Source organism: Mus caroli, unplaced genomic scaffold (genome assembly GCF_978045245.1).
Source record: "Mus caroli unplaced genomic scaffold, Mus_caroli_1 scaffold_6, whole genome shotgun sequence".
Classification (NCBI taxonomy): Eukaryota; Metazoa; Chordata; class Mammalia; order Rodentia; family Muridae; genus Mus; species Mus caroli.
Genome location: NW_028227261.1, coordinates 47480087 through 47502502, shown reverse-complemented (window position 1 = coordinate 47502502; position 22416 = coordinate 47480087). Strand labels below are relative to the sequence as shown.

The following is a 22416-nucleotide window of genomic DNA, read 5'->3' as shown; positions in this document are numbered from 1 at the left end:
TCCAGGAATCCTCTAAGACAGTGCTTCTCAACCTGTGAGTGGCAACCCCTTTGAGGGCTAATGGCCTTTTCATAGGGGTCACACATCAGGTATCTTGCATGTCATGTATTTATATCATCGTTTATAACAGTAGCAAAATTACAGTTATGAAGTAACAGTGAAAATGCTATGGTTGGGGGTCACCACAACACGAGGGACTGTATTTAGAGGACTGCAGCGTTAGGAAGGTTGAGGACCACGACTGTAGAGGATGGAGCCAGGTGGGGCTGCAGAGGTCCAGATGTTCAACCCACCCACCAGAAAGCCTTCAGTCGGTCGCATCCTCCACAGCTCTGGGCTCTTTGCCCCAGCAGGTGACTGGCTTCTTTAACACCTATTCATGGAAGACCCACCTGCAGGGCACCCCGATCTAGCCAGTGAAACAGTGAGAAGACATCTTCCCTCTGAGAAACCCAGTCCCTAGGGTAAGCTGTTTGTGGCACAGCAGGGAGCAGTGTGGTAATCAGGATTGCTTGTATGTATAGGTGTCTGTACCCTCTTCACAGCAAGGAAGCTGGGGTTCAGGTAGGGAAGCTACTGTTTTCCACAATGGACTCTGTAAGGCAAGGCCTTCATCTACCAAAATAAGCAGCAGGAGACAAGGCAGCCTGCAAACTGGCGCCTAGAGAGCCCTGTAACCTGCCAAGGCTACCCAGCTGTGTTTATAGGAACATCTCTTTCTGCGGCTCCCAGCACCATTACCTACCTCAGTCCCCCCCTGTTTAATGAGGCCCTGTTTCCTCTCCAGAAATTGCTACCCTGTGAGACCAAGCCAGTGACACTGCAGGAAATCGTGGCTGCCCAGCAGAATGGCTGTGTGAAGAGTGTGGCTGAGGCCTCAGAGCTAACCCTGGGTCCCACGTGCCCCCACCACATCCCGGTCCAGGTAGAGCAGGATGAGGATCCAGCCGCTGCCAGCCTAGACCACTGTACTATTGAGATCAGTGAGCTAGAGACCAACGTGTGAACCTGCAGGGCCGCAGCAGAGCCAAGCCAGACCCTGGGGTTTGGGCTAAGGGGTAGGAGCTAAACTCAAAACACACCTGACACAGGCTGGCACATTCCACCCTGACAGGCTAGTCAGTCACTGATGAGAAAGAGAGACAACCATGTGCAGAGACCCATCAGCAACTATGGCTCTTGTGGTCCAGGACCTAGCTGTGACAGTTTCTACTACATGAGCACACAAAGGCACCTGGTAGGGGTCTTTGTCTATACTTTGTGGAAAAATAGTTTGGGAGTCCGAGAGCTAAAACCACTCCCTGAAAGAACAGTCATAGCCAGGATGCTAATTCAAGTCTTTGGAGTCTCCGCCACTCTGTTCTAATAAACAAGGCAGCCTGCAGGGAACAGTGAAAGAGGCTCTGCCTTCTCCAGGTCCCCACGGCCACAACAGCTTCCAACTCATGAAGATAGAACAACAGTGTCCCTGTTGCTGCCCCAGCTGTGTCCAGGCCAGGTCAACCCTGCCCCACCCCACAACATGTGTGTTGATTTTTTTAAAGATTTATTTATTTATTTTATGTATGTGAGTACACTGTAGCTGTCTTCAGACACACCAGAAGAGGGGGTCAGATTCCATTACAGATGGTTTGTGAGCCACCATGTGGTTGCTGGGATTTGAACTCAGGACCTCTGGAAGAGCAGTCAGTGCTCTTAACCACTAAGCCACAGCATGTGGTTTTAACTCAGTAAAGTCTGGTCCATCCCAGGTCTGAGACCTTCTGCCTTTACACGTTACAAGCCTGTCCGTTTCTGTCCACCAGACCTCTCATCTAATATGGAGACTGATGTCCACTAGGGCTGGGAATCCCAGGGGGTACAGCCCAGTCAGCCTTCCATGAGATGGGTGGGCAAGGTCGGCCATAAAGAGAAAGACCCAGCTTGGGATGCTCTGGCCAAGGGACTAGCAGTACCTTGGGGTCAGAACTCTTTGTGTGGCAAAATGGAACAAGAGTCCCTAGTCCCTTCCATGTTTGCGATAATGTGATAAATAAAAGTCTGGGTTTTTTTTCAAGACTTATGGATGTGACAGACTATGTGTTTTGCTTTGTGCTTTGAGACAGGGTAAGGTAAGGCAGGGCTTACCTTGCTCAAAAATCAGCTTGGTCTGGGCCCTGGCCCTGAAATCAAACCTTAGAAAAGGAAGAAATCTCAATGGAAGGAAGCTGCCCTTGGTTAACGGTTTGCCTTGGAAAAGGGCCTGGCCCAAAAAGCCTAAGGGACAGAGATCATACAGTCTGTTCTAGGTGGGGTTGGAGGTGGGGGTGGGGGTAGGGTAGGGGCATAACTCTGTGGTCTGGAGGGGTTGTATACCAGGCCCATGAGCACCTGAGACCCAGGGAAGAGACAGGCTCCCCCAAGAGCTCACACCCTCACTTTTAAACCATATCTACCTTCCTCCCTCGAGTATAAAGACCCCAGGAAGGGCCTCAGCTCTAGGACACCGCCCCCCTCCATGCTACCACTCTCTATGGTTCTATTATGGGTCCACATGGCTATCCTTCGTCAGTTGATTGCTGACCATCTGGGAAAGCTCAAATGTCCCACCAGTTACTTTCTCCTTCATGTGAATGGGCTTTAATTGACCTTCCCTGAGTCTCTCCTTAAGACCCCTAAGGAATCGAGTTGTCTCTCCCTGCTAGCCACAGGCAGGATTCTATAGTTTGGTGAACTTGACAGATGCCCACACATCTCTGGGGCAGAGAGATCCCTCGGCCATTTAGATCCACATCACTGCTAGGTTCAACTTCCCTGCAGCTTTCAGTCCAACCCCAGCTCTCTCTCTCTCACTGGGGTGGCATAGTGGCTGTGCCCCTCACCTCGTCCCTGGGAATACCTAAAAAGACCTTGTCCCCAAATCAGCTCTGTAGGAGCACTCAGACCCACTTTCTGCCACCTCTCTGCTTGGACAGCACAAACCACCCAGTAACATTATTAACAGTAACTCCATGCAAAGGTGACTTTCCAGGTGGGTTCTAAACAGCCCAGGGCCCATGGGTCATCTGTTTGGAGGTTCAGCTGGGGGGAGGTGGGTCACAGGGGGAATGTGCAGGCCTGCATAGCAGTCCAACATTAAAGGCGGATATCCTCCCAGAAAGTATATGTACGCACCAGGCCTTCCTGCCTTGCTACTATGCCCCACCCCTCCTCTGTCTACGCCACTCCTGTGGAGCCCCTCAGTCCTGGTGCTGGCCCTCCTTCCTCTGGCCAGGGGTGCTGCTTGCTGGATCTTGCCCACCCTGAGCAGATGCCAGCCCATTGCCTGGAGGGAAGCACACACAGACACAGCATGGTTGCAAGGGCAGGGATAATACTTTATATTAGTTTTTCTGTAACAGGAAAAAAAATCAGCTTTGAGATTTTTATCTTCATATATTTTTTTTCTTCTTAAACAAAACCAAAGGTACCCAGAACTTCCCTGCAGAACTGAAGACCAACGCAGCTGCCGCCACCCCACTCCCACCCCACCCCCACCCCACCCCCACCACGCACTGCTGCCTCTTTCTCCAAGCCTTCTTGAGGCTGTTCTCTGAAAGTGCCTGTGACCTGCCAGGGCACAACAAAAAGGGACTCCCAGCAGTAGGAGTGCCCAGCACCTGGGGGGAGGAGGTGAGGCTGTGGTCGAAGGCAGAAGGTTCAAGTCCCCATAGGGAAGGCACAAAACAAAAGCCAGCTTTTGTGAAAAGCACCCAGCCACAGAGCAAGGAGACAACCCTGCGTCTCCAAGGGAGGGACCAGAGGACAAGGCACATGGCCAACTGTTTCCGACCAGAGCTGGCTGGAAGCAAGAGCTTTTGGTAGCATAAGTCACTCTGTGTAAGTGAATAGGGGAGAGGGTAGCTGCCTGAGTCTACCAGGCCAGTGTGGACTCAGAGGTGAGGGTGTGTGTGTGTGTGTGTGTGTGTGTGTGTGTGTGTGTGTGTGAGTGTCAGTGTGAGATTGTGCAGAGAGCCAGTTTGGAAGGTCATATGCAGCTGGCTATCTACGTGGCCAAACTGGGGGCGTGGTGGTGAAGTGGTATCTGCACGTGTCTGACTGTGTGACACATTGCTGGAAGGGGTGGGACACGAGACTGTGTTCAGCCCGTGTGACTTTCGGGTGCCTCTTGGGCTCAGCGTTGGGTGTGTCAGAAGGGGGCGCTCATGGGGCACAGGCCTGGGCTGCAGAAAGGAGTCCGGTAGTCCATCGTCCTGTGGAACACGTTGGAGAGTCAGGACTAGCTACAACCAGCCGTGGGTGAAGTGGATCAAAGTAAGGGGGTGTCGGAAGCCAGGCTGCTGTGAGTGGGAAGAAGGAGGAGCCCCTGGGAGTGTAGAACCAGGAGGTTCCCAGCCCTGAATCCAGAGCTCCCTGGGGCTTCTTCCAGCAGTCCATTCAGTTGACTTAACCATGGCCAACATTCCACAAAGCGGGAAGCTTCTCCCTCACCCCAGAACTCCACAGTCCTTTTCATGAGAACCAGCAGTCCTCATGAGATAGCAATCACCCTTTCCTGCCGACCCCTGGCTTTTAAGGACTGTGCCTCAGGACAGAGACTCTACCTCGATGGCTGGCCCTGGGAGTCAGGTTTGCCCCTCCAGGCTCACAGCCCTGTCACAAATCCTGCTCTCATGAGTGGACACCCTGTCTCCATCATCCGTCCACATAGCTGTCACTATATATCAACAACCCCCCACTACCAGCTCCTCTCTGTTCCATGTTCTACTTCAAGTCAACATCCTCACTGTGGCCATGGCCACACCCTGGCCTCATAGTTCCCAGCACATTCCCTGAAGTCCTACCTAACCTTAGCCCTTCTGACCACTGCTCTCTGCCTGGACACTTGCTATCACCTCCCAGGTTTCAGCTTCCTCCCCATGCCTCTGCTACTAATACGTCCATCTGCCCCTCCTCCTTACTAAGCCTAGTGCCACAACCTGAACAAAAAGCCAGCCATAATGAATCCAATTCTCCAATTCTATGCCTAACTTCTCCCACCGCATGGATAGAAAGCCAAGGTCCTCGGGCTGATGGGATTTGGGACCCAGCCATCAAGCCTGCCTGTGACGGCAGCCACTCAGTTCTCTGGCCCTCCTTCCACACTGGGACAGTTACTAACCTCCTGCAATCCTTCCAGCTGCCCTCATACCCACGCTCCTCAATGCACTACCCTCCCTCCACAGCATATCCCATAAGCATCCTTGCCACCAGTGCCAAAAGGAGTGCCAAACAGTTTTACCTGAGTTTTACATGGCCTCCCCTTGTCTACTGCCACCCCAGAACAAATGCACTCCCTGCCTTCCCAGTCATCCTCTCCACCTCCACCTCTCCCTCAGTTGCTCCCTATGACATCACAAGCATTCCATGTAGACACATTCAGTTATGGACAGCAGTGCCCACCTCGCTCGGACTCTTGAGTACTGAAACAGTTTTAGTCCCCCACCCCCTACTTCTAGAGAAGTCCATGAATGTATTAAGTGTGTGTGTGAGTGTGGTCATATGTAAGCCTGTGTGAATGGGTACCCAGACACGCCTCCACGCATATATCCATAGGCACATGTGTGCACACAGATATGTGCCCATGATTGTGTCTTGGACTAAAGTATGTATATATGTACACATGTGTAGATGCTTGTGTTACATGTATGTGTATGTATTAACCACCTATGGCTGTCCCCTCCCTCCCTGCCCTAGACAAGCTCTTCTAGCCCCTCAGTATCTAGCCCTATCTCAAGGCCTACAGTGGTGAGATTCCTATCTCCAGCCCAGGCCTCTCCTCTGAGCCCCAGACTTAAGAGTCTCTGTACCCCAGAGTATCTCCCAGCACAGTACTCATCTCCCTGAGCTAGAATAAATGCCTTAGCACAAACTGGCTTCTGTGGGCAAGCAGACACACACACACACACACACATACACACACACATACACATACATACAATACATATATACACATACACACATACATACACACATACACACATACACAATACATGTACACACATACATGTACACATAGATACATACACATACACCCACACATACATGCACACATATACACACATACACACATACAAACACACATACACATATACATACATACATACATACACATACAAACACACATACACACATAACTCACATGGTGCAATCCTACATACAAATGAAATGACAGGTTTTCAAAATGAAGGGATAGAACAGAGACAGGGTGAAATTGACACACAGAAAGCTAAGGCAGGTCAGGGACAGCAGGGAGTGGTGAGAGGTGCCTTCACACCCGCACAGACCACCCACCTGGGTTTCATCCATGTCACTTTGTCCTATCTAGTTTCCTCTTCCTCATCTTCCTCCTCCTCCTCTTCTTCCTCTTCCTCATCTTTGTGGCCACGGTCCTTGGAACCATTACCAAACTCAAAGTTGCCTTCAATGTCCAAGACCTGCAGGTGTTTCAGCCTCCGGAAGGCGCTTTCCACCACGGAGCCCACAGCCAGCTTGTTGAACCTGAGTGGTGGTCCATGGGTCAGCGGCAGGAGGCCTGGCTGATGCCCTCACACCTACCCAGCTCAGAGGGAAAAAGGGGAGGGGGTGATATTTGGGAAGTGCTACAGCAAGTTTTGAAGGGGGGTTGTGAAGAAGCACAGTACACCCAGTGACAAAGAGATCTGTCAGGACACCGTTAGCTTGGAGAAAGGGGATGGCAAAGGCAAGAAAGGTCTCCTTCTATGCATAGTCACTTCATGTGCAGAGAGCTGCCTCTGCTGCCCTTCCCCACTAACTTCAAGAGCTGACTGGCACACAGGCAAGGCCTGGCTGAGCTGGTAAGGGACGTACTCAGCCCAACACTGAAGGCCGGGTCATACCACCCAGTGTCACCACCCTGGGCCTGTCTTCTATTCTGTCTTCTCTCTGATTTGAGTAGGTGGAGTTGGAATGAGGGGGGCGGGGGGAGTCTGAGAAGAAGCCAGAGTCTGTGAGGTCTGAGTTCTCTGAAGTCCTAACCCCGGAGCCCAATGGGGCCCCAGGCATCTGTGTTCTTGGTCTGACACCTGAGCCCCACCTGGCAGACTGAACACAGCTGTCACCCATGTCTTCACAGCTGGGGGTTACTCGTGAGATGTTCTCTGGGCTTCCTCCTGTACCACATTAGCATCAACAGCACCCTGTACTCATCTTTAATGTTTCTGATGCCCACTAGCAGACCTGTGAGCCACTGCAGCCTGGCAGAATATGCTCACCCTCGGGGACTGAGGTGGCACGGGCTTGTGGGGGTCCTGCAGTGTACTCAGCCAGGCTCCACACCCACACTCTAGCTGCCAGCTGTTCCCCCAGCTCTCAGCTGTCCATCTACTGTTATACGTGCTGTCTGGATGCGAGCAGGGTGGCAGGGACTTCCTACCTGAGAAAGATCCCCTTGAGGTTGGGAGTGGAGTCAAAGGCGTTGGCAGGAACGGCACTAATCTTGTTATTCTGCAGGTACAAATACTCCAGAGATGGGGGGAGCCCCTCAGGGACCTCTGTGAGCTGATTCCCAGCGATGTCCAGCAGCTGCAGAGGTGAGGGGGGGGGGGGTGTCAAGGACTTACCAGCTCACAGACTCCTACCAAGCCACAGTCGATGATCTCCGTCTCTAGTGAGGGGAGGGGTCCAGGTGGGGAAACAGCTCAGTGAGGTTAATTCCTTTGTAAGAGGCTGGAATGTGCTGAGCCAGACTCCACACACTTGTTCTAATTGACGTGGGTCCTGCCCAGGCCCTCCTGCCTTTGTACATGAAGTCATAGCCCAGCTGCCTGCATGTCACAGGCTCATCACACAGGCATTCCTCTTTGGTCTACCTGTCACTCCCATCAGATTAAACACATCAAGATCTACACATGCAGGTCACATGTGCCGGGGCTAGGAAAGCGGGTACAAGGTTTGTAGAAACCCTGGCACAACCAGCAGGCCCCAGGCTGGTCAGGCTCTGAGTCACCTTGTGCCTGAAGCCCAGGAGCGATAGCCAGGGAAGTGGGGGAGGGGACCTGGCACACACTGGCTCTGTGGCCACCCTTGTTACCTCTCATATGCACCTTCTCCAGACCCACCCTAGTGCTACCCTGGGACAGGATGACATTCTGTACGCTCTTTCATTATCTCAAGAGGCTGGGATACAGGGTCATCCAATAGGCTCACATCCCACACAGCTTGGTAAGCTAGCATCAGCATTGCACTAAAGCCCAGAACTTCCAATTCTGTCACCTCCCCGGCCCACAGGGCTTGTTTCCCATTTTATCTCCACAGCCATTGGCACTGTCCTCAGTCTCCGCTCTGTCAGTCCCTCCCTCATTCATTCCAGAGACACTTGGTGCCCATGGGTGCCAGAGCATGAACTCCGTGAGACACCATCTCCACATTCAGGAAGCCAGTCCGGCTGTAGAGATGGACCAGAGCCTGACAAAACAACCTTGGGCTTGGCTGTAATCAGGGAGTGGGGAAGGGATTCATCCAGCTCTGAGCCAGGAAATGCTTTCCAGGGCATTAGCACAGGGTGGATTTGAGGCAAAAAGAGCAAGTTGCCAGTCAAAAGACTCAGTGTGAGGGGGAATCCCCACTGCCTCGCTTACCAGGCTGAGGCTCAGGGAGGTATCTAACCTGCCTGTCCCCGCTAAAGGGTAAGAATGTGTTCTAGGCGAGGTGACACTCAAGCTGAGTCCTAGATATACCCTAACAAGAGTGGTACTCCCTTCTTCCTCATAGGATCCCCAGTTCTGGAACAACAGTGTCTAGTACAAATATGGGGACTCTTTAAGACTTATGGAATGAATGAATGAATGAATGAACAAAGGAACAAACGAATAGGTGTCTCCTGTAAGAAGGCAGGTATTGTGCTTCCAGTAGAAGGGCCACGGTGTGCTGGAGCAGGAGCAGATGGAGGTTTGAAACCCCCAGCAGGGAGTCTGGCCCGGGACCTCAAAGAAGCAGGGAGCTATAGAAGACTGGACAGGAATCTGTGTGAACAGGTGCTTTCCAGGTACAGGAGTGGCGAGATCCTAGGACGGTGGGTGAGGCTCGGCTGAGAAATACGGTGGCTTGGCTGGGACATAAGCAGCCTAACTGGAGAGCTGTAGCTGGGTTAGGTGCCTGAGGCAGGCAACAGAGACAAGAAGTATGCCAAGCCCCTCTCCCCTTTAGTGAGTTAGCCAATGTAACAAGAGGAAGCCAAGTTGTGCTCCTGAGGGTCAGCTATAAGGGCCACATGGAGGCTGGGTTCTGGTGTGTGGCTCTCAGCAGGATGGTCTGGATGAGGAGAGATCCCAGTCAGGCCACAGAGCCAGCTTCTTCACCCTGCTAATCTTCAGGGTACCTCCTGGCTTCTCTCTGACCCCACCTCTCCCAGCATGCTTTGAAAACACCCATCCTGATGGCAGTTCCCACCCCGCGGCCAGTGGTGAGCATGTCAGTGAAATGTGGGCCCCTCCTTCTACCCTGTGGTGAACTGGCCTGGCCACATAGAGACACAGGTTACTGTGTTCGCTGTGCCCTTTGCTCTTGCACCTATAAGTAGGTTGGACTGCGTGGCCACGGCCCTCCTAAACTAAGGCCCGCCTCCCCAGCGTGTATCCAATGAATAAGCTCAGTCTGGCTATCCCACCGGGAACCTGGCTCCTGGCAAAACTGTCACTCATCCTAGCAGCTGAGTAGGCTTATCCTAGTAGGTCCACCATCCTTCTTCCTCCCTGTGCCCCCCACCCACCCCAACATGGCCCATTCCTGTAGTACCTGCAGACCAGCAAGGTCCACCCAGGCACGGGGTCCCAGGGCCCGGCTTCTCAGTCGGTTGCCTGTGAGGTAGAGTTCCCGAAGCTGGGCCATGCCAGCTAGTGCCCCCCGTGCCAGGGCAGCCAGCTCATTCCGCTTGACTTTGAGCACATGTACGTTTTTCGGCAGGCCTGGAGGCAGCGTTTGCAGGCGGTTGCCAGACAAGTCAAGTGAACGCAGCAGGCGTAGCTTGCGGAAGGCGTCTCGGTGCATCTGAGGGCTGGTGATGCGGTTGTAGCTGAGGTTGAGCTCTTCCAGGAAGTAGGTGGTGGCGAAGTCCTCACGGCCTATGCCCGTAATCTGGTTGTGCAGGATCATGAGGGTGCGCACTCGGCGGGGCAGGCCGCTGGGCACACGTTCCAGCGCGTTGTTGTATAGATGCACTGTGTGGAGTTTCTTGAGGCCCTGGAAGGCCAGTGGGTGGATACCCTTGGCCTGCAGCTGGTTGCTGTGTAACAGCAGGTACTCCAGGTTGCGGATGGGTGTCAGCACATCAGCTTCTACGCTCTGGATGACATTTTTCTCCAGGTGCAGCAGGACCAGGCTGCGGGGAAGACCCGCTGGGACCCTCGACAGGTTGTTGCTGGACAAGTCCAGGTACTCCAGGCTGGACAGCTTCCTGGAGAAAAGAAGAAACTGAGATGCTAGGCAGGAGGCCACAGCCATCTGTGGTCTCAGCAGCCCTTGTCTATACACATGACTTGTTCCCAGAGACAGAAATAGCAACAGCCATAAACCCCAAAGATTCTCCAGAGAAAGCGACCAAGGAAAAGAAGACACGTGACTGTGCCGAGCTGAGACAGGCTGGGACCGCCGGGTGTTGAATACTGCCGGGTGGTGATGGGGAGGATGCGGTGACACAGGGACCCACCAGAAGGTCTCGTTGTCCAGACCCTCATCCGTCAGGTAGTTGTTCTGCAGGTACAGTTCCCGTAGGTTGCTCAGCTCACTGAAGGCCCCAGGGGGGATCTTCTCTAGCTTATTGTTCTAGAAGGAAAGGGAGGGATGGGGCAGCGTGAGGCAGAGGCAAAAGCCAGGCTTCAGGGTGAGATGTGTGGAGGAGCCCGGGGGCTACCAGGAGGGGAGTCAGACCTGAGCACCTGGGTGCTCTGACAGCACCCTCAAACCCACACTGAAGGTCAGGTACCCAGACTCCAGCCTGCTCTCCTAACAATGTACTCTCCGATTCACACAGCATCCCCACGCCCAACTGGGCCACTCTCCTCCCTCAGCAGTTCTGTGCCCAGGATGTGGGTCTGTCTGCCTCTACCTCAGCTCCCCTCTCCATTCCCACCTTGAGGTGCAGCTTGTACAGAGCAGGTGGCAGGTGCTTGGGCACGTGGCGTAGGAAGTTGCTGGACAGGATTAGGATCTCGACGTTGCTGGAGCCGTTGAACATGTGGTCCGGGAGCCCGGCATCTGCTAGCTTGTTGTTATGCAGGTACACAGACCTGCAGGATTGAGGTACAGTCCTCACCCCACCAGGGCTCCCTGGCCATAAGCTAGCTTTGCCATGTGCCTTCAAACTTCTGTTCAAGCTGAAGTAGAGCCCAGGGTACTTTTCTACCCTCTTAACCCAGGGACACTGAGTTAAAGAACTTCAGAGCCCCTACATGGACAGGAACAGGGACCAAAGGCTCAACACCCTACCAGAAGTCACCACATAAATTAACAGCAGAAATAGGACTTCATGGTCCAAGGCAGGCACCTGCATCTGAAGCCCTGTGTAGAAGTCCTGTGTAGAAGCAGCTTCAAAGAAAGGCCTGCGGGAGGGGCTTTTTCTACCCAGACCCCACCACTTCCATGCATACACTTTTATTCCTCATTTACTGTTTGGCATCCTCCTCATCCCTCAGGTTTCAGCCTTCTGGTTCCTGCGCTCTGATAGGCCCTGGGTGTTCCTTCTCCACACCCCTGGACACAGCCCACAGTCCCCCCACCGCACAACAAGCCCCTTCTCGGGGCTCGCCTGTGTCTCCTGCTTTGCCTCTGCTTCCCCCAAACCTCCCACAGTCTCCCCACATTTATACGTCCCCACCCACCCAGGATCATCCCTCTGACCTCTGACCTCAGATTTGGCTTTTGGCCAAAGGTGAGTCCATAGATCTTAGTGAGATAATTGGCAGCGAAGTCCACACTGATCAGGGCGTTTGGCAGGAATCGGGGTGCCAATGTCAGCTGAAAGGGAAGAGTTAGCAGAAAGACCAATAGAGGTGCAGAAGCTAGCTCTGGGCCCTGTCGCTCGCTCATCTGCTCCCCTGCCCTTGGTTCTTCCCAAGACACTAAGCAAAGCCACTCTCCCAATGTAGAAACTAGTTCCATCTTTTGATGAAATAAACGTGTCCAGCCCCCACAGCCTTGTCAATCAAAGCCTTTTGCACCTGTCCCTGCTCTTCTGGACTCCTGGGCTCACTGGGAAGGACTAGAAGAAGGTCAGAAGAAATGGTGAAAATTGAGAAGTATCTGACTGCTCCATGGGTGGAGGGAAGGCAAGCTCTAGCATGCCATAGTTTCCGTTTATTATTTACTTGTATACATTTTGAAACAATGTCTCCTTGTGTCCAGGCTTGTATCAAATTCCTGGACTCAGGTGATCCTCCCACCTGAGCACTGGGGAGGATCGACACAGGCCACCTAAACTGAACAGCCTTGCCTGGAGCCCAGGCTGGAATCTGCCTGCCCTTCATGCCTTACTCAAATGTTATCTCCTCTAAGAAGCCTTCCAAGTGCCTGTGTGACAAGTTGGGCTCTCCCTCCACCCATGTGCTGGAGGTATTTGCTGCTTCATTGTCAGACATGCTCTAGATTATAGGGGATGCTATGTGTCCCCTTCTCAACATCAAGGGCAATAGTACTGGGAAACAACCACAAAGCTCAAGGGAAGAGAGTCAGGAGGGTAAGGAAGCCTGCCCACTCCAGGAAAGCCCGCCCACTCCAGGAAAGTCCGCCCACTCCAGGGAAGTCCACCCACTCCAGGGAAGTCCACACACCCACCCTCTATGGCCCTCACCTTGTTGTTGGCCAGGTACAGGTAATTGAGGCTAGTAAGATGCTCAAATGCCTCCTCTGGGAGCCCTTTAAAGGACAGGTCAGAGCCCTGGATGAAGGAGAGGCTACAGGGGAGCAGGGGAACCACCAACTTGCTAGGCAGTGCCCTCCTTTTCCATTCAGTCCAGTGTCCACCCTGCCTTCATTCTCCTTCTCATGTGGCTCAAGCATAGAAGCAAGCAGCTAAGAGGCTTGCCGAGGAACTGAGGGACCCAGTCTAATCCTTTGACCAGGAAGGAGTGCTCCCACAGGGATGACTGCAGGGGGTCAGAGCCCCTTGTCAACTTCAGCCCCACCTATAGGCAAGAGCAGCCAAGCTGGGATGAGTTCAGAGCAGGAGAGGCCTCACTCCTGATCCCTTCGGACAGACGGCATGTTACAGTTACTTAGACTGGCCCCTCTCCAGCCCTGAGCTGGCCTCTGACACCCAGTTTCCACTCCAGGACCACCAGATGCTGGAGAGGGAACAGTTACATAAACCATGGACTGTCTCTCCGGGGAATACCCTGCTGTGGAGTGTGATGGGTTGGCCAGAGAGAGCTCTAGCAACAGCAACAAGAGAAACAAATTGCTAAGTGAAACAACTCAGGCCTCCACAGCCTATTGCACACAGCACAGTGAACTATTGCAGGAGTTCACTGTGGATTAAAGTCTAAGGTGAGTGATTGCAGGTCATAAGAGGTGACTGACTGTACGTTGTATAAACTCACCCAATCACAGCAAACTTGACTGGACTTTTGAACTGAGTCATTTATGGTACATAAATTACATACAAATAAAGCTACTTTCTTTTAAAATGGGGGGGGGGAATACTAAAATCTTATTATTAATTAATTCAAAGTGGAGGGACTATGAGGTTTTTTTTCCCCCTTCCACATTGTTTTACAAAAGTTCTATCCCAATTATGTTCTATATTTGTTTTCCAGGGGTGGGGCGGGACTTAAGAATGCTGCTCTTGGATTCTAAGGGCCCTTGCAAACTGGAGAGTCTCTGACAAGTTCCCAGGAAGCCTGTGCTCTCAATTCCCAGGCCCCACCTCCTGGGTCTCCAACAGTCACCAGCAGGCTCAGGCTCATATCAGAGAGTCCCCTTCCCCTGCCAGTCCAACTCAAGCCTGCCCGCCCCCGCCCTGGGGTTTGCAGGGCTAAATTCTCACCACGCCCCCCAGGCCTCTGATTACCAGCCCTTGTCCCACAGTCCTCACCTCGGGATGTCAGGCGGTTGTTTTGCAGGTTCAGCGTCTCCAGCCGCTGCAGCCTGGACAGCTCCTCCGGGTAGATCTTCTCCAGCTGGTTGTTCTGTGAGGAGATGGGGCAGCGGCAGGTTGGGGGTGGGGGTCAGCGGAGGTTGGGGGTGGGGTCAGCGGTGCATGAGGCTTCTGTTCCTACCCTGGCCCTAGGAGCGGCACTTTCTTAGGGACCTGCCTTGGAATTCTCTCCTGAGGCAGACAGTGCACAGCAATGGGCACAGCGATGTGTGAGTCCCATTCTTAAAGAGCCCACAATGCAGACATCTAGCCACAGTTCAGATCAGCAGGCACCAAGTGACAGTCACTTGGAGCTGATCCCTTCCCTAAATAGAAGCGTGTGCCCTTCTCTGGCCCTGCAGTTCCCACTCCCCTTAGGTTAAGTTTCTAACCATTTGCTCTGGAAAGCCTTCCTGAGCTGGAGGAAGAGCCTGAGCTAAACCTCATAGCTCCACAGCCCCATAGCTTAAGTCCTCCCCCTCCATCTCTTTCTTTCTTTTTATTTTCTCTCTTTCTTTCCTTCCTTCCTTTCTCCCCCCTGTTGTTGTTGTGTTTTTTCAAGACAGGGTTTCTCTGTGTAGCCCTGGCTGTCCTGGAACTCACTCTGTAGACCAGGCTGGCCTTGAGACCTGCCTGCCTCTGCCTCCTGAGTGTTGAGATGGCAGAAGTGGCTAAGCCCTTTTATCTCTATTGGACCTCTTTGTTTACTCATCTGTCAGTTGCACCGATGAACTGTGAGCACTTGAAGTCAGGGTGGGACCATGCCCTTCCTACACACCCACACCACACAGAACCAGAGGCCCCCACAGCAGGTACTGAGACAGTCTGTATGTGACTGGGTGGGCAAAGGAGCCTAATAAGAACAGCCTTCAATTTGTCCTTTCCTCTCATTGGCCCACTGCTTACCAAGCCCCGCCCCCCTTAGTGGCTACAGGCAGATCTCCCACCTTCTCTTTATCTCCTCTGGAGCAGTAGTGCCTCCTACTAGAGCTGCCCTGGATACACCAGGATCCACCCACCTATTCATCCACCCATCGACCCATGGGCCTCAGGAGGGGCCAGCACTCTCACGGTCTGCTCTGAGCCCACTGCCTCCAGGAGCTGACTCCCCTTGATTTGGCTTTCCTAGTCCTGTAATGGTGTTAGCGCACCCTCTCTATGTGCCCAGGGGAGACATTTTTACTCTAAAAATTTTTATGGCAGCCCAGACTCTTCCACAAACCACCAGGCTATATCTCAAGATTCTGTAACCAGGACATCACAGGTACCCCAAAGATGGGACCCGGACTCCATGAGTCTGATCTCCCCTCTTACCCCGAATCTGGGGCTAGTGAGAAACCGCAGAAATTGGAGGTTCTGAATAACCATGTACGGTTGGGGAGAGCTGCTGGCGTAGCATTAGCCTCACCTGCAAGGAGAGATGGTTGGTGTGCTCGGGCAGGTCGCCTGGAAACTCACGCAGGTCAATGCCACCACAGTCCACGACACCTTCCTGGGAACAGGCACAATCTCGGGGACAGTCGATGGTGGCTGGGCCAAGCTCTGGCTCCTCGGAGCTCAGAACCAGCACTGGCTGATTCTCTTCCTCCACAAATTCATTCTCCTCGGGGCTCAGGGTGGGGGTGTCACTTCGGCCAAACACAGGTGCCCTCACAGGCAGCACAGGGCCCAGGAAGAGCTGAGGCACCAGCAGTAGGAGTGGCAGGCCCCTGCTGCCGGCCATGGTGCCTGTGGGAAGAGTAGCTCAGCCCACCGCGATGCCCGGCAATGCACTGGGCGTGTATACAGGCAGTCACGATAGGTCATGAGACAGTTGGCACTTAGACCTTGATGACAGCCACCCTGTCTTATCAGGAATATCCCACGTGGTGATAGAAATATTGTGGTGATAGAAGCTCCATCCTTAGGCAGGGCTGCAAAACCTTCCATAACTCTCACCAGCCTGGGTCCTGAGGAGTCTGTACCCTTATTTCACAGGAAGGAAGCTGAGACAGGACCTAGACTGCTGTTGCTCTGACAGCTTCTGCGGCAGATTTTTGTCCATCTCTTAGCAGGTGTAGCAGGTGTGTCCCTATGTTTTAGCTTCTACGTAGGGCCCCAAGGCTTGGCCCTGACACTCTTCCAACTCTCTTTCCCAACACATCCACAGGATGGTAAGGGAGGGCCCCTTCCTCCAGGCCTTTCCTCATGTTGTGGTGACACCCCACCCCAACCATAAAATTATTTTCACTGCTACTTCCTGTAATTTTTCTACTGATGGTAATTGTAGTGTCAATATCTGACACACAACCCTTGTGAATAGGGTCATTTGATCCCCGGAGGAGTCATGACCCCCAAGTTGAGAATCACCCACTCTGCTTTCAACAGCAATGATCTGCCTCCCAACCACTTCATTACTCACTCTAGCATCCCTCTTCAACCATCCCCTGTCTAGACCCACTTAGACTTCTTGGCCTGGCTTCTCCCAAGTCATTTGCTCCCAGAAGATGCTATAGTCCACTAGTTCACTTGTGAGTCCTGCTGCTGCACCGTTCAGACACCACTTTGTGCTCTCACTTTCTCAGATGCCCTATCTTGAACCCAGCTCTGGGTCCTGGACACACAGGCAAGGCAGATCACATCCCTGCCCTCTGGCGCGTGATACTATAACCACTGCCCACTGGATTCAGGTGCCAGCATAAAGAGGTCCCTAGGAGGATGAGATATCCCAAGGGACGGATAGGAAAGAAGAAGGGAACAGTCTGGTCCTTTAACTCTACATACAGTCCATGCAGACTTGAACCCCAGCCTGCTAGTCCAGCAGAGAACCAGGGAGCCCAGTAGAGATCAGCGAGTGACACTGCCCTCCACCCCCCACCACCACCCCTCTACGCATCATTATCTTCCCCTCCCCCATAGCTGATTCCACAGTCTTCTAACCAGACCAGCCAAGGAGAGGTAGGGGTGGGGGTGGGGGGAGTGGGCCTCAAATTCCCTCAGAGCAGGAGGCCAGGGAATGGAGGCAGGAAGAAGCTGGTCCTCACAAACACAAGGTACTCACTGGACAGGCTGGCTTTCTTCTCTCACCTTTGGCTTGTCTCCATAAAAGTCCACAAGCTTATCTGTACAGATATATAATTTAGATCAATGTTCTGAACCAGACTGAAAATGTCTTCATCGTGCTTAGAGACCAGCTAGCAGTGGCCCACTGTTAAGGGGCCAAGCTGAGCTCCAGGGCTTCTGCATCATCCCACCCCATGTTCCTTTCCTGGGGGCCAAGAACACCAAGGCCTACAGGGAAACCTGGAGCAGGCTCCTGGCTAAGAGGTTTGTGATCCCCTGTCCGCACGTCAACATGAGGCTATAGAGCCTTTAAGGTATGGCTAGTTCACATTAAGGCATGCTTTAAAGAACACACAGTGTGTGTGGATTTTAAAGGCACTGCAGAAAATAATGTAAAATGCCTCATTAATACTAATAATGATATAGAATTCCTAACACTTAATATGTTGGATTAAACCAAATTAAGTTTACCTATCTTACATTATAAAACAAAAAACAAATTATTTGTACAGGACATGGAGGCACATGCCTTTAATCGCAGTGCACCAGGGTGTGTTTAGGAAGGCCTGGGGTCCAGGGAGTCTATGTGGAAAACTCCACAGAGCTCACCAGACTGTGGCATGTGGGAACTGGGAACAACACAAGCAGGCACAATGGCCACAGGTCCAGAACAGGTTACCCATGGAATATGGGCCTTGTTTCTGGAAGATAAGGAGCTGTTGACATGAAGAGGACCGTGGGCAAGACTGTGCAAGGGACAAAGAGGGTACAGTGCTGGTGCTCGGATGGAAAGCTTGGATTCCAGAGCAAGAAAGGAAGAATGGATGAGGCTTGGAGCAGATGCTCAGACCCCAGCACTACCTCCTGCACTCAGTGCAGTAAACACTCACCGAGCTCCGACTCTCTTCTGGGCTCTAGCTTGATGGAGCAATAGAAGGCTCAGGACTAGGCATAAACTATGCTCCTAATTTGCAAGCTGGAAACTCGAGGGCAAATGGTCCCTACTGCTGCCTACCTCAGAAATCTCAGACTCCTCAAGAGCCCTCGGCCCAGAGGTCTTGGCTTTGTCCTTTCAGGGTAGGCTGAGCCTCCCTGATTCCAGGAGTGGAATGAATTTGTGAAAGGCAGAGGAGAAAGACCTACAATATCATCTGTTTGGATTCCCTGCTTTATAACTGAGTGTGTTTAGAGAGAGAGAGAGAGAGAGAGTCAGGAACAGGAGAGATGGCCCACCTGTTAAGAGCAGTGCTCTGCTCGCAGAAGACTGAGCCCAGCACTCTCTGGGATGACTCCCAACCACCTGTAACCCCAGCTCTGGGGTATTTGATGCCGCTGGCCCCTGCCAGCACCTGCACACACAAACATACAATTAAAAAGGAGGAAAGCAAGGGCATGATGGCCCAGCCAGTCGTGGTTAGTGGCCTGCCTCCAAGCCTGATAACCAGAATTTCAATCCCAGGACCCACAGGGCAGCGGGAGACAACCAATTCTGACAAGTTGTCTTCTGACTCCCACACACGTTGTGTGGCATGCACATACGAACACACACACCCAATAGGTAAATAAATAAATAGATTAATTAATTAATCAATTAAAGTTAAGACTAGGACTAATGGTTGTCTTCTGCTCATAGCCCCAAGCTGCTCTTGAAGGCTGAGTAGGAGTTCCCCCAAGTGAACAAAGCAGGTGGAAACCATGGGCAAGGTGTGGAGTAGTGGCAGGAAAGAGGCAGCTGTGTGGAAGCATGAAAACGGGGAATAGAAATTGGCTGTGGAGGCACAGGTTGCCGAGGGCATCAACCACCGTGCCAGGACGTTGGTGAGAGAGAGTCGTCAGGGTTCCAATAAGTCATGATCAGCACTCTTTGTATGGCTCCAACAAGCCTACAGGTGCCACCTCCTACCCAGGATTCAGACGGAAGGGACAAAGAGTAGCTCGAATGGTGCACAGGTCATTGACTCTGACACTTCTTACCTTACACACCGAAGACTGGGCCCAGGGCTCCAAGAGTGTACAGAAGGGGGCAGAAGCCCCAGACCAGTCATTGATGACTTTTTCCAGAGCAGCCCGGGCCCTTCCCAGTGGTGTTCGCCCTATGAGCCCGGGATCTGGTCATTTGGGCTTTTTCAGGGCAAAAGGGAGGGGTGGAGAAGGAAAGGCCTACCCAGGGGTCTGCCCAGCCCACAGTCCAGGTGCCTCTTCGTGCCAGGCAGAGCGCGGTTGCACCTCCCCCAGCAGACACGCAGGCTGCTAATGCTCATCCTCCTGCCACCTCTTGCACACCTGCATCCTAGCCTGGGCGACAGCCCTCCCTGCACGCCTTCTTCAGCAGGAGCTGCCTCCCAACCCGGGGCCCCAGCACTGGAATCCCAAGCCGACACCACCCCCTTCTTCCACCTGACTGCAGGTCAGCTATTCCAACTCACCCAGCCTGGTCCACCCCACCCCCCACCCTGCACCAGGCTGATAGTGGTTCAGAGACCCACACAACCTGGGGACGACCATGCTCCTTGCCCTGCCCCTTTCTGTCTTCCGCTGGAAGCAGCTGCCTAGACGGAGTGGTCGGAGTGCAGTGCCCTGTGTTAGACTGCACCTAAGCTGCGGAAGCCAAGTTCCGCTGCTTGACTGTGCGTCTCACCTGCCCTGGCTCCCTGGGCTTGTTTCTGTATGTAAAGAGGTCGGTGTTGGACTCGGTGGAGCCCCTGACGAACTGACGTGAAAAGACGCAGGGTGCCCTGGGCCCCAGTAGTCGGTGTAGAGGTTCAGGCCCCTTCCCAGTTCCACCTGCCCCCACAGTCCCTGTCACCCGCCCGTATGCCTCCACCTCCCCTCCCCATCCGCTTGTAGATTCTTTCCAGATGTGCGCAGCGGGAGGAGCCCGAAGGCAGGGACTGAACATCGAGTAGAAAAAGCGTCCCCTGCCCCTTGCTCCGGATCCCGCAGGGGGCCCGCCACCCCTTATAGAGGTGTGCCTAAACCGTGCCCCTTGCGCGGGGTCCGCCGGACAGGGTGGGATACGGCGATCCTCCCCTCTCGCGGCTGTGGCAGTGGGAGCACGGCGGGATGTCAGAGAGAGCTGCCCGGGCGCAGTCGGTGGCCCGTGGTCCCTCGGCTCACCGGCCGCCCGCGTCCTACCTGCTGCTGCGCGCCGCGCCGTGGGCGGAACAGGCTCGCGGGTGTCCGCTGCGCTCCGCGGGCGCCGGCTCCTGTCATTCAAGTCGAGCCGTGGGCGCAACGAGCCAAGTTTTGTTGTGGGTTCTCTCTCCCCGCCTCTCCCCCGGCCCCCGCCCCGCGTGCATCTGCCGGACGCCGGCCTCTCCCGACACAGGCGCAGGGTCCCGCCGGGCGCCGAGAGGGAGGGCCGAGCCCACTGCGCCGGGCTTGGCAGGGGGCCCACTTCCCGGGAGCTCGCGCCGCCGCCCGGGCCGACCGCCGCACCACGCCCCCAACACCGAGTGCCTCCAGCGCACCACCTCCGCCTGCCAGCCTGCGGGCTGGGACCGCACCCAGGCAGGCCCCCCGCACCTGAGGAGAACCGAGAAGGCTCCTTCCATCCAGTTCCTCCGCGCTCAGCTTCTTTCTCAAGCCCGAGAGGAGTTTGCAACCTTTCCGGGCACAAGTACCTTCCCTGTTCCCTCTCCCACCCTAGGGTCCCGAGCGAGCGTGGCTAATGCTGCGTCAGCCAAGACCCTGCTGGACCCCTTCCCGGCAAAATTCCTCCTTCTCCTCCCCACCATCCGCCCTCACTCCACTGGTCCTGGGCCCACAACTTGGTGAACCTTGAAGGAGAGTTAAACTGGACCGGGGTCTTCAAGCACACAGGTTCTAGTCGCGGAGAAAGCAAGGGACTGAGCAGGGAGCACTTAAGGCACCACCATATTGCTCCCAGGAGCTGAAAACGGTTCCAAGCAAAGGCACATTAAGTACTAGCAGCTGAAGCAACACTGTTTGGCGCCAAGGGCTTCGTGGTGGAAAGGCGGTGAGACTGGGTTTGGGTGCTACTTGGCACCTCTGCTGTGAAACAAACCTGTCTTCTTCTACGTGCTGTGGCCTTTGGGCAGGACTTACCTAGCTCTCGGAGAGAGATAAAGATAATAAATCAAATGTGGAACCACTTGGCCACCTAAACTGCCAAGACCCTGAAGGGCTCTGGTTAAAGTGGCTGCAGACCTTTCCCTCCTGCGCTGCCAGGCAGTCAGTTTATATCTCCGTGCGTTAGTCTCTAGTCCTTACAGCCCTGCAAAGGAAGATTATTTCCCCATCTAACAAGTAAGGATGTGGCCTGTGCTAGGCTGCGTAACTAACATCATCATTCGGAGCCGGGGTTCTGGTCCATCTACCCATTGCAAAAGCCGTCTGTGATGCAAACAGGCAGGTAGGGAGGGATAGAGCCTATGTTTGAACCCACAGCCATCTGTTTCCATTACCCATCACTGAAGAACTTAACACGAATGGGAAAGGGAAATATTTTGCCTTCTTTGGCCTCAAATTCCAATCTTCTCTGAGCTCAAACTTGAAAGTTGGTATGATTCACAAGATTGGACAGGGCCCAACAGAGATGCATCTTGTGTTTTCTGGACAGAGCCTAGATTCAAGTGGAGCTAAAAGAACTGGATTCTATTGGCTGGCTTACCCATGAACCAAAAATCTTCTAGAACAAGAAAAATCAGCACATGATGAGTGCCAACGAAGTGCTAGGCACAGAAGCCAGCCCTGCGGCTTTCAGAAGGGATGGGTACCCAGCTGACTACCTGTGCATTTCAGCTCCTTTACGCTGCTTCTCAGAGTCAGCATCTGTTCAGGCTAAGATCACTACATTGTATGGGGTCAAGTAGACCTGGGCCCAAAGGGAAATACATTAAAAACTGTCTACATTAAACAGAAAATTCCAGGTCTTCTCTGCACAGCTCTGGTCTCACAGTAAGTCCAAAAAAAAAAAAAAAGAAAAAGAAAAAAAAAAAGAAAAAAGACAGCTGCTTTTACAAGACTGTTATCCAGACCTGACTGAACTCCATGAGATGTCCAAACACAGACTAGTATCAAGGGGCATGCCTGTTATCCTAGCATTTAGGTGGCTTGGGCAGGAAGACAGCAAGTTTGAGGCTGCTGGACTATACAGTGAAGTTCTGTCTCTAAAAGTGGTGGGGTGGGGGTGGAGAGATGGCTCACCAGGTAACACATGTGCTGCACAAGCCTGGTACCCTGAGTTCAGGTCCCCAGAACCCATGTAAAAGCCACACACTGCAGCGTCTGTAACTCTAGAGCAC

At 53.4% G+C, this 22416-nt stretch overlaps 2 protein-coding genes across 5 annotated transcripts in view; one reads left to right on the top strand and one right to left on the bottom strand.

The window, feature by feature from the left end:
* Nucleotides 1-2058, top strand: part of Slc1a7 (solute carrier family 1 member 7) — a 45202-nt gene extending 43144 nt beyond the window's left edge. Inside the window, exon 11 of the mRNA XM_021160857.3 lies at nt 788-2058. Coding sequence (XP_021016516.1) covers nt 788-1006 — 219 coding nt within the window. The 3' untranslated portion in view covers nt 1007-2058. The remainder of the gene's footprint in view (nt 1-787) is intronic.
* A 1474-nt stretch (nt 2059-3532) lies between these two features.
* On the bottom strand, nt 3533-20541 carry Podn (podocan). 4 transcript variants are annotated; one of them, XM_085839111.1, is made up of 13 exons: nt 20285-20541; nt 18383-18498; nt 17148-17208; nt 15516-15835; nt 14066-14159; nt 12824-12888; nt 11882-11991; nt 11108-11264; nt 10685-10800; nt 9775-10432; nt 7415-7563; nt 6313-6519; nt 3533-4319 (listed from the first exon to the last, which is right to left on the bottom strand). In XM_085839111.1, exons 4-12 carry the CDS (start codon nt 15828-15830, stop codon nt 6339-6341), a joined length of 1845 nt encoding a protein of 614 aa, XP_085695237.1. In that variant the 5' UTR covers nt 15831-15835; nt 17148-17208; nt 18383-18498; nt 20285-20541; the 3' UTR covers nt 3533-4319; nt 6313-6338. The 4 variants fall into 4 exon arrangements, with proteins under 4 accessions (XP_085695237.1, XP_021016011.1, XP_085695238.1 ...); XM_021160352.2 differs by having other exon boundaries at nt 3533-4232; nt 20285-20540; XM_085839112.1 differs by having other exon boundaries at nt 15516-17208.
* Between the last annotated feature and the right edge of the window lie 1875 nt (nt 20542-22416).

Excerpts from the sequence above, each read along its gene's own strand:
- Podn (XM_085839112.1), bottom strand. The coding sequence starts at position 15,830 with ATGGCCGGCAGCAGGGGCCTGCCACTCCTACTGCTGGTGCCTCAGCTC. Across the intron at positions 14,160-15,515 it reads CCAACCATCTCTCCTTGCAG|AACAACCAGCTGGAGAAGAT; the intron begins GTGAGGCTAATG and ends ATCTCCTCACAG. Across the intron at positions 11,992-12,823 it reads TGTACCTGGCCAACAACAAG|CTGACATTGGCACCCCGATT; the intron begins GTGAGGGCCATA and ends CTTCCCTTTCAG.